The following is a 12032-nucleotide window of genomic DNA, read 5'->3' as shown; positions in this document are numbered from 1 at the left end:
ATGGCTTCATTCTCTGCAATAGTGAACACAGTTCTGATCACAGTCATCGCTGTTGGGATCCATCTCTCCGTTCACCCCGATCCTGACTCACAGATTCTATCCCCCGAACTAAACTCCTCGTATGACTATATCATAGGTAATAGAGATAAGAAGAGACGAAATATTGTTTATTAATGTGTCACGTGCTGCAGTTCAACAGAACAAAGACGCTACATTATTAAAGGAATTTAAAAGCAGCATAAAACATGCAGGCCAAATATATGGCCTATGAGACACAGATAACAGCAGAATTGTTTGAAAACATTGGCAAAAAAACCCAAACACATGTACACCAACACACACACACGCGCGTCGATGAGCGAATGCCTATATTATTATTGAAGTAGATTAAACACAGTGTGGAGGAATAAGTACAATACCTCAACCTGAAAGGACATTTCCTAGTTGATGGTATTTACTTCGTACATGGAAATGATCTTGTGGCAAATTGTGTCCACACAACACAATTGTCTTTGTAATGCCAAATCATACTAGTTTCCATTTTTGAAGGGTCAAGATTCTATTTAGCAATATATAGGAATACATGTTAAAACTTCACCATTTCTGAAGATAACGATACATTTTTATTCAAACAAATAGCTGTTCACCAAACACACAAACAAAAGATTTTGAAATGTTTGACCAATTAAGGTTAGGGTAAATATTACAGTTTAACATAAAAGATTGTTCGACAAAAAAGCCATTAAATCATAAGCCCAAACACAACACCATTTAATATGGTTTGTAGGCGAAACGTGTCGTCATATGTGCATAAAAGAAGCCAGTTACTGATGTGCTGGGTCACAGACTTATAACGTTGCGAGACGTTACACTTGAGGCGTTTTTTGAGCTGGCAGAAAGAGGTCAGGCAGTTGCAGGACCCCCTAAGTAACTGAAGGAATTACAGCAAATTTAAAGGAATTGCATCTCAAATGTAAACAAACGCAGCCCACTCGCGAAACAATTGCAGCGATATCGGTAATTTAGCGGTAATAACAGAAACACATCGGCCCTATCGGAAGCAATGTCGGTAATACTGGAAACACGCTCGGCCATCTTCGGAGATTTTTCGGTCGCGAGCGGAAACTCACGCAGCAAAACATGGCGTCGTTGGAAGAAGCACCCGTCTCGGTGAGTTTTGTTTTTAGTTCCTACTATTACATTTTTATACTTATCCATCTTTGACCACCCGTGTTGAATGCGTCTAGGTATGAGGTGTTGTCGGGGCAATAGCTTATGTTTTTAGGAAAAGATTGTTAATGCAGAAGAGTGTCACAAGTCATGCCCCTGGAGATTGTTTACATCTGAACATCGAAGTCGTGTTGAATGCGTCTAGGTGTGAGGTGTTGTCGGGGCAATAGCTTATGTTTTTAGGAAAAGATTGTCAATGCAGAAGAGTGTCACAAGTCATGCCCCTGGAGATTGTTTACATCTGAACATCGAAGTCGTGCCGATGATTACGAACGTGCGCTAGATATAACATCATTTTGTTTTGTAAAATGCGTTTAAACTTGTCAATTGCGCTTCATGGCAAGAAACATTATGGCTCATAAACTTCTTCATGGCGCACGTTCATGATGTTCGTAATCATCGGCACGACTTCGTTGTTCAGATGTAAACAATCTCCAGGGGCATGACTTGTGACACTCTTCTGCATTGACAATCTTTTCCTAAAAACATAAGCTATTGCCCCGACAACACCTCATACCTAGACGCATTCAACACGGGTGGTCAAAGATGGATAAGTATAAAAATGTAATAGTAGGAACTAAAAACAAAACTCACCGAGACGGGTGCTTCTTCCAACGACGCCATGTTTTGCTGCGTGAGTTTCCGCTCGCGACCGAAAAATCTCCGAAGATGGCCGAGCGTGTTTCCAGTATTACCGACATTGCTTCCGATAGGGCCGATGTGTTTCTGTTATTACCGCTAAATTACCGATATCGCTGCAATTGTTTCGCGAGTGGGCTGCGTTTGTTTACATATGAGATGCAATTCCTTTAAATTTGCTGTAATTCCTTCAATTACTTAGGGGGGCCTGAGTTGGGATGCTGCAAGTCGGATGGATGCAGCGGTAACTGCTAATCACTTCAAAGTGAGTCAAAGCGTGATAGGGAGACTGTGGCAGAAGTTCCAGGCCAGGGGAATAATTTAATATGCACGAAGACCTGGTAGACCAAGTGTGACTACAGAGAGGCAGGATAGACACTTGTTAAATGTCACCCAATGTAACAGATTCATCACAACAGTGGCTATCCAAGCTGAACACTTGAATGTGAACAACGTCAGGATCAGCTGCAATGCTGTTCGTCCCCGCTTGCATACTGCGGGGCTTCGTTCACGTCGACCTGCTGTTCGCCCACCATTGACACTAAGTCACCGACAGGCCCGTATGACATGGACTAGGCATCTTTCTCGTTGGAATCAACGCCAGTGGTCAGCCTGGTTGTTTACAGATGAGAGCAGGTTTAGTCTGTCCTTTAATGATGGTAGTCGCAGCGTTTTCCATCATCGAGGTGAACGTGTCACAGATGCAACTGTTGCTACCCACAACCGATTTGGTACAGAGTCTGCAATGTTTTGGCCAGCATTTCACTGGACTCACTGACCTTTACGTCATCACAGTGGTCAGTCGAGCCGAGATTTTTAGTGTCATCGCAGTACCGTACCTCCAGCCTATGCATGGGGTTTACGGCTGTGTTCCCATATTGGAGGGTGATAATGCAAGTTGGGTTGGGGTAGGAGAGTGTACAGACGACATCATCAACCACTAACTGTTGAGGAGCTCCAGCGACTCTTAATGAATGGCAGCAGATTCCACAAGCAATTTTTATGAACTTGATACGAAGCATGAGGTCACGATGTAGCAGTGTCAATGACCAAAGGGTTGGCTACACAAGATACTGGTCATCTTGAGACTCTATGATTTCTAAGTGTGCTTCTCTTTAATGCTCTTAAAAATTGTAAATCGTTCATTTAATGTTGCTTCAAACAAATTTTCCATACATTAAAGATGTTATTTAAGTACATTAAAGGTGTTAAAAGTTGTAAGAGGCTCTGTATTAATACCAAGTCTCTTAGAAGCCTTAAGACAACTTGACCCTTCAATATTGGAAGTGAATATATATTGTTCCTTGTTCAACCATGTGGGGATCTGCACTTTCCCAAATCCCCAACTCCTTTTTGTTTTTTATTATATTGCTCTACGAAGACTTCTAGCTCTGTTGCAAGTACACAGTGCTGAAACATACTGTTGTGATGATATTTATACACACAGTTGGGGCAGGATCTGCTGGGTCTGTTCTTGCGTCCCGTCTGTCCGAAGATGGTCACGTGACTGTCCTGCTGATCGAAGCTGGAGGCGATGACAGGAACCAGAAGACGATGGATGTTCCTCTATTGGCGCCACTAAACCAGCAGGGGATATTCGACTGGGCATATAGGACTGAGCGTCAGGAACACGCGTTGAAGGGGCTAACAGAACAGGTAGGAAGAAATAAAGCGCTCAAACGCATATATTACACTGGACTTTAGCACCGAGTACAGTAATGGTACAGCTATATGGCGGTGTGTAAATAATCCAGTCTGGACCAGACAATCCAGTGATTAACAGCATGAGCATCGAACTACGCATACTTAAAAGTGCAAATTGTCCTGTCCTTGACTAGAACGACTAGAACATATACAGTATGGTCACAGACCTGTGGCATCAATCAATGCTTTATGCTTGAGATGCTTAAATCCATACTTATTCACTGCTATTGCATGAATCGATATTGATGCCATGTATCACTAGTATTGTGTACCCGTGAAGGTCCCGGGGTAGAATAGGCCTTCAGCAACCCATGCTTGCCATAAAAGGCGACTATGCTTGCTGTAAGAGGCGACTAACGGGATCGGATGATCAGACTCATTGACTTGGTTGACACGTCATCGGTTCCCAATTCCGCAGATCGATGCTCATGTTGTTGATCACTCTATTGTCTGTTCCAGACTCGATTATTTACAGACCACCGCCATATAGCAGTAATATTGCTGAGTGCGGCGTAAAACTAAACTCACTCACTACTCACTAGTATTGTGTGAACCGACGTTGTTGCCATGGATCACTAGTTTATTAGTCTACGGTTGAGACCCGATATTTGGCAGTGTGCTGAGCGATTCTCTTAACAGCAAACATGATAAAACAATAAACTATATAAAAGGCATTTACAAAACGTTATCACCATGCTTCAAGTTACCGTTTCGTTTTGTTTTGTTGTGTCAGAGGGCCTTTTGGCCCCGTGGTCGAGTCCTTGGGGGAACGAGCCAGTTGAACTACATGGTCTATGTTAGAGGTAACCGCCATGACTACGACAGATGGGCAGCCAACGGCTGTGAAGGATGGAGCTACAAAGATGTTCTTCCATATTTCAAGAAGTCAGAGGACATTCAAATACCCAACTTGACCAAATCAGGTACTATCCTCCAACGATTTAACAAATATCGACCACGATAACCAGTCATGGAAGGGTGTTTTTGTGCTTTTCAAAACTTTTCAAATCTCGACTTTCACGTAATATATAAGATAAAACAAGTCTAAAGTATTTCGTATTGCTGAAACTAAATTCCGGAGCTCAAGTCATGTGTTGATGATCGCTTGTGTCCTTTTTGTATCATTCCTAATGTTGAAGATAAATATCATTTCTTTCTTGAGTGTCCATTTTACAATGATCTTTGAGAAAATACAATTCCCAAATATCATTTAATAATCTCCCATCACACGAGAATCTGTTTCAACTGTTCATGACAAAGGATATAATTGTCATTAGTGATATTGGAAAATACTTATACCTACGTCTTAAAAACGTAATACATTTTTGAGATTGTAATATCTGTATATCTTGATGTGTATCGGTGTTATGCCATGATAGCATCCATGTTAATGATTATACTGGCGCGCGTTACACTAGGCACATGGTATAACATGTTTTATGGGCCTGTGGTCCAGTTATTGAAATAAACACCTTTCTTTCAGTAGTTCATGAGAAATACTTCCAAGTATATAAGTATAAAGCTGAAGGTAGCGGATCTGTTATCTTAACCCTATCTGACCAGCACAATACCAGATACTGGTTCCCGATTATGTCAGAGGCTTGTAATCTGTGTGGCCAACAGCTGGCTTAATATTGTGGAACGTGGTCGGCTTGTCAGTGCTGTTTACAATTCCTGGTAACACGTAACGTTAGTACATGTGTGGTCATATTCGAAAAGACAACATCATTAGAGCAAATGTTGGGTATATCAAAGAATCAAAATATACTACAAAACACAATTTCTTCGATAAGCTTCGATCTAAACATTTTCAGTGAAGTACTACGACCTGACGAAATCTCCACTGACGATACCTGTAGTTTGTAGACCCTTCTGAGACGGGTTCATTTTATAAATTATAAATGCTGTCTTGATAGTCGAGCATATGATATTTAAATGACATACGATTCCAGAAATACCATCAAAATATACTTTCTAAGGTCAGTATTCAAACCTGAATACCGGGGCATCATATATATTGGATGTCCATAATAACGATAGCAACGTCTAGCTGACTCGTCAGACGTTAGTAAAGGATCTGATTACAATATCAAGTTTGATGCAATGTTCCTCTCTGACACATAACTAACTTGACTGGAACGTACGTCTCTCATCTTGTCCAAGATATTGTATGGATTTCAGTTTCTTTATTCTTCCTCCTGAATGGATCTGTAGTAATGTCGAAATGTTGTGTGGGAAAGAACAAAGAAGCTTTGGTCAATAAAAGGGACATTGCCCCTCATCTTGTTAGGAGAGTTCGTCATAACCATATGATGTCAACACTGTATTCTCATATTGGTATACACTGTAGTGTGGTGCCACTTACACAATAAATATTAATATGACGACTACTTGAATGAACAACTTGCCACAGATCTTTCTTTTGACGCCATTTTAGACAGGGCTCGTTACTCCCATTTCCACAAGTGAGGTAAACAGAACATAAGCGACGATGGGATAAAGAGTTGTCTTCCTTAGACTACTGAAATATTTGATTTAGAAATCTGCATGGCATACATGTATGAAAATGTCTTTACGCCATTGTGTAGCACCACAGTGACGTTTACGAATATTCATAAAGATGATCCTCTCTTCCTTGTTTTTCTGCCAGATTATCACGGCTATGGAGGTCCGCTGACTGTGACTGGGGTCTCCTCAATACCCCTCTCAGACCACATCATCAGGGCGGGGGTTGAGATTGGCTACAATGAGACAGACAGTAATGGAGAAAGTCAAGAAGGTGGGATGCCCCGTCGTTGGAATGCTTTCTTATATATTTACAGTAATATTCTTTCCCTTAATAGAAAGATGAATCTCATTCCGTGAGTACATTTTGATCACGAACAAGTACATATGTTATATGTGATACATTTATAAAGGTGAAAAACCTGCTGCAACTGTCACTGGAACGAAAACACAATCGTTCCCATGGTTACACACCAAAACCCTATCCCATTATCACCCGACGTCACAACCCCACTCAAGCTGAATATGCTGCTCTATTTGCACAACCCTGCCTCATGGTGGTTATCTGTTATTCTCAACTGTTTCAAGGATTTAGCAGAGTGCAGGCAACAATAAAGAACGGAGAACGCGTCAGTACATCCAAGGCGTTCCTGTGGCCAGTGATAGACCGAACTAACCTGCACGTCCTGGCAAACAGTCACGTCACAAAGGTACATCTTTCCACCCTGAGACTGAAGATACTGTATTGTTCACAATATTTCAATCACGGGCACCCTTTGAATGAAATTTCATTGTTTCCCGGCATGTCATAGGCGTGAAAACCCGGTTCGGCACGGTACAAAGCTGTTTCCTCCATTTTTGTCATGATATAAGATACTGGATTCCATGATAACACATGAGAATCATTAAGCATTTTCACTTCAAATCAGGAATTTGAAATCTCTGTTGGAAAATGAATAGGTATCTGAAATGCCCAAAAAATAATTTCCTCATTGTAGTCCTCAAAAAAACGACCTTCCAAACTGTTATGTATTCAGGTAATGATAAACCAGAAGAAAGCGGTTGGAGTTGAGTACGTCAAAGATGGCCGTCTGTATCGAGTACGCGCATCAAGGGAGGTAATCCTGTCAGCTGGCGTAGTTGGTTCGCCACAGTTGCTCATGCTGTCTGGGGTAGGACCGCAGAAACATTTGGAGGAGATGAAGGTGAGAATACGAATACTAGGTACGATGATGTCTAATGGTTCAACTGCATTTTCATACTGTTGTCAGTGAAGGACTTTCACTTGCCAGAAGATCTTCACAGCCCTGTAATCCTTGAAATCACCGTAACAGAATACAGTCAGATTAATGGTACCGATCAGATCGACTTACGTTGGACATATTTTAGTGTTAGTGTAACTCCTCAGTAACACATATTTCTATTTTGGTAAAAACCGAATCTCGTTTTAGGTCGAAATGTACCGGTTCTTGTAAATGTAGGTCTGTTTTGTACCTAACACCAGATATGTTCTTCGAAAAATAGAGTTAACATCAACAACACTGGCAGAGGCACATCACACTATTGTCCAGGGTATACGTTTCGAAAAGAACTCTACTAGTATAGTATATTTTGGAACGTATTCCCTGGAGATTATTGCATGACTTGACTCGCAAGACAGTTTTCATGTTGCAGAGTTTGCATCTTATTTCATTTCCGAGTGTTGTGTTGTCTTCATTGCCACGTTCTTTTCGGATTGGTTGATTGGATGGGATAAACTTTACTACTTTGTCTCCAGGTTTTTCAAATGCTATTGTTATTACATGTCTAATCTGCGAGTTTGTTTTCGCTGTAATTTAAAGATACAGGTCCACGCTAATCTCCCGGTGGGTGAAAGGGTAGAGGATCACATGAATCTACCGATGCAATCGACAATCAAGACTCCAATATCCCTTACAGAAAAGAAAAGTGAATCACTAGGAACAATGGTCGAATATATGGCACTGCGATCTGGTCAGTGAATAAGTGTGTACCAATATGTGAACCCGTCCCCTGTTTTCGTGGCAGTGCGCTAACCTATTTGTTTACTTGTGATGCAGAAAAGCCAGGTTCGATTCCTCACTTGGGTGCCATATAGGACGCCCATTTCTGAAATCCCCTGTCGCGATATGGCTTTGAAGATGTCCAAAGGGGCGATGATAATCATGTCCAAATTCAACTTTAATCCTTCCTATGCTTTGAGTCAGGTAAATACTTAGTGTTGTAAGTTGTAAACCTTCCTTTACAGTTAATGTCAAGGTCAAATGGGTCACTAATAATGCGACCAGGAGGCAATAGTGTATTCATTTCAAGGTTGCATTGATTTAAAAAGTGAAAAACAAATTTTGCTCCCCTTCTTTGAAGTATTGTGGCCTTGTCAGCAAAACGTTTCATAATCATGAGGAAAGCATAATAGCATTTTTCATGAAATATATAATATTTCGAGGATTATTTATAACGCGCGGTTCTATCAAAGGTTATCTAGCCAATGCCGGTTCGGAAACAATGGCGTTTGCTAAGACGAAAACCGATGAGCCAAGTCCTGATGTACAGTTGCTCTACCTGTGCTTCTCCATGAGCGGATCAGTTGCAAAGGCTTTGAACACTGCCAGTAAAGTAAGAACTTACACCACGTTTGTATGGAACATAATGTCCCAGTGTGTTGTATTCCCGCATCTTAAGCAGACTATTGATTAACCACGCCTGAGTCCGACTTCCTTGTCTTTTAAAAAGTTTGTAAAAACTGGATAAATGAGACAAAACTTTTGCTTAACGCTAACTTTCTGTACCATCTCTAACAATAGTTTAAGTATCGTTTGCTGGGGAGTCCATTCTCACACGGAATTACGTCAGAGTTTCATCAAAGGTAATATTTTTTATACACATAAATGTAAAATACTGAACTGTCTGAGTTTGAGAATGATTGTTTGTGGTTTGTATGTATTCGTGCACCAGCACCGAGGTTTGGTGTTTATGCAAAAGCCACATCGATACTTTTAACAAGTCAATATATTTAAAGATAGCAAATGACACAGATATGTTGCTGTCAGGAGTTATTTTTTGGTTTCGAATGGCTAACTGTGTCTTATCCGTGTGTCTCAAGAAAGAAGTGGTCAGTTTTACATTTAAACTTTGGACAATTTTAATGTCGTTAATCGAATTTTCTCTGACAAATAGGGTTTAAATTTCAAACAAAATTGGAAACATACAGTAAATAGAATATTTCATGAAATATGAAAGGAAATCGACATATTTCCATGTATTTCCATAATGGAAGGATTTCGCTGTTGTGTGCAAGGATGCTGGCTGCCACCTCTGACGATTCACTTCTCCTGTGTATTGGTAACACACCCCTTGAACAAACAGTCACTATTACTCACTCATAACCAGAGACTGGGAACCATATTGGTGTGTTCACATGTGTTATTACTGAAGAATAGTCTCATACACTGTAAGTCTCATATACTGTAAGTCTCATATACTGTAAGTCTCATATACTGTAAGTCTCATATACTGTAAAGTCTCATATACTGTAAGTCTCATATACTGTAAGTCTCATATACTGTAAGTCTCATATACTGTTTACCAGGTTGTTGAGTATTACAACTGAACGTCAGTGGAAGGTTTTCTCACAGTACCGGTTCTCCTCCGACCTAAAAGCAGGGGAACAATTCGCCTAAGGAGCACCAACCCATTCGAGTATCCTGTCATCAACCCCAACTACCTGTCACATCCTGATGACGTCAAGACTATAGTCAGAGGTGACAATCAAGTCTATGTTCGGCTAATGTTTATACATCATTGTCTGTTTAGACCACCAAGGTTCATGTTTAGCTTTAAATGACGTAGTCAAACATATTTAAATGTATGGCCACATCGTTGAGACTAAAATTATTTCAGACTAGTTTAGAATATGTATCGGCTAATACTGTTCATGATGCGAGAATCATTAGGTCAGAACTGATACTGAAATTTATACTTGAAAATGGAAAATTATTCTTTGCTTTTCCACTAAAATATGTAAATGTAAGAACATGTGTCCCAACATGTGTTATCTGAGGCTCTGCAATTCGCTGTACAGAGGTGATCCCCAATGGAAGATGATCTCTGGTTCCAATCCCGTTTGCTCTGGACCCGGTTGTATCAAGGCGTAATTGTGTAAACACCAAGTATACTCTAGTCATTGACTAAATTCTTAATGTTTGATTAGTTAATGGAGTGTTTAAATACGGTTGTATAAACCCTTATTTAAACACCCATTAACTAAGTATGCCTCTAATGAAGGTCCCGTCATTAAACCATCATTAACTTAGGGAATCCCCTACTTATTATCCATGACGCTTTGCCGGCAAACTCTAATCTATCATCTGCGTGTTGGCTGTCGTCAGAAATTGTTGTAAAATTTTTGAAAGTTGTGACATACAGACCTAGCTGAAGATCATATTCAACATTCAACAACAAACTGACTAACTCCAATCCTTATGACTAAAAGCAGATATGGGACAAAATTATCAATAGCCTGGGGGTAAGCCATAGAACGTCCAAATTAATCAAGACAAAATGGGACAGTATGTTTCAAACTGCAAAAAGAAAAGAGTTTTCGGACAGGTAGCTGATGGAACATTATGTTGTCTTCCATGTTGATAGGACTAACGATGGGTTAATGATACCCCCAAACCTTCACTAGCTTAAAGATGGATTAATGAAGGGATTCATTTATCAAGTGTTTCATGCAACTGAAGATAATCAATGATTAACCAATCATAGATAATTAACGATTAAAGCTTTATTTAAGTTTGATACAATCGAGTCCAGATCATTTTTCTGCGTTTGTTAATACCGTGCACGTGTTTTTGGTTTCAACACAAAAGTAAACCTGCACCAGTGTCCTCAAAAATTATCAACTTCAGCGCTTCAAACTACCCATTTAACATTTAAATCATGGCGGTTCGTACTCACCACAAGACCATCAGTTGCAGGAAACGTTACTCTTAGGTCTGCATTTTGAATCCATTCGTACGTATAGACCCTGTAAGCAATAGGAACGTGATGTGGCCCTATGGAGATTCGGAGTTGAAATGACTGTCCACAACTTTGAAAGAAGCGACCAAAGGGGATTGGATGGTCGTATGTACTTGTAGTTTGAACATTCTCTTTCTGGATGTTATCCCGAATACAGTATGCAGTGTTGTAGAATTTGTGCGTGATCTGAAGTTATGTTCGATTCTCCAGGGATTCGGCTAAATCAGAAACTTCATCAGACAAAGACATTTAATAATATCGGAGCCCAGCTTGATGACCGACCCTTCCCGACATGCACCACTATGAAGTACGACTCTGATGAATACTGGGAGTGTTACATCCGGGCAATGGCGACAACAGGCAACCATCAAACCGGCACGTGCAGAATGCGGGGTGAAGCAAGTGACCCCAACACGGTGGTGGACCCAAGGTTAAGGCAAGTGCCGCGTGTGTCTGCATTGTTTGTTTTTGTCAGACGACTCAGTATATTTCAGCTGTACAATATTCGATTCTGGAACAGACAACCCTATGATTGACATCACTGATCGGCGTAAATGGAAAGGGCTACGATCAGCCAACCTCGACCAGCTGAGCCAACACGATCCCATGAGTCACTTTGTTTATGTTATATGGCTGTGTGTCAGCTCAGGAGGGTAACCCAAAGGTCATAATCGACGGCATCTGTAGATCCGGGCTTGGGGAAAGGAAACAACTCAGTAAAGAGAATGCCGATGTCGCAAAAACGGAAAGTTTAATGAAAACCATAATATTTATCATGTTTCAGAGTAAAGGGAATCTCTGGACTGCGAGTCGTTGACGCCTCCATAATGCCAAGCTCGGTATCTGGGAACACAAACGCCCCCGTCATCATGGTTGCAGAGAAGGCAGCAGACATGATCAAAGCAAATGTGTAG

The 12032-nt window shown here is 40.7% G+C and overlaps 1 protein-coding gene across 1 annotated transcript; it reads left to right on the top strand.

Annotated features, from left to right (window-relative positions):
* LOC137286861 (glucose dehydrogenase [FAD, quinone]-like) lies at window positions 1–12032 on the top strand. Its single transcript, XM_067818874.1, is given in 11 exon segments — window positions 1–136; window positions 3317–3525; window positions 4307–4496; window positions 6224–6352; window positions 6667–6788; window positions 7116–7283; window positions 7920–8070; window positions 8573–8712; window positions 9686–9857; window positions 11329–11554; window positions 11903–12032. Coding segments are annotated over 11 exon segments (1773 nt in total).

The sequence above is a fragment of the Haliotis asinina genome, chromosome 6, assembly GCF_037392515.1.
Source record: "Haliotis asinina isolate JCU_RB_2024 chromosome 6, JCU_Hal_asi_v2, whole genome shotgun sequence".
Lineage (NCBI taxonomy): Eukaryota > Metazoa > Mollusca > Gastropoda > Lepetellida > Haliotidae > Haliotis > Haliotis asinina.
Note: the sequence above shows the minus strand (reverse complement) of the source record. Positions and strands in the feature narration are given on the sequence as shown.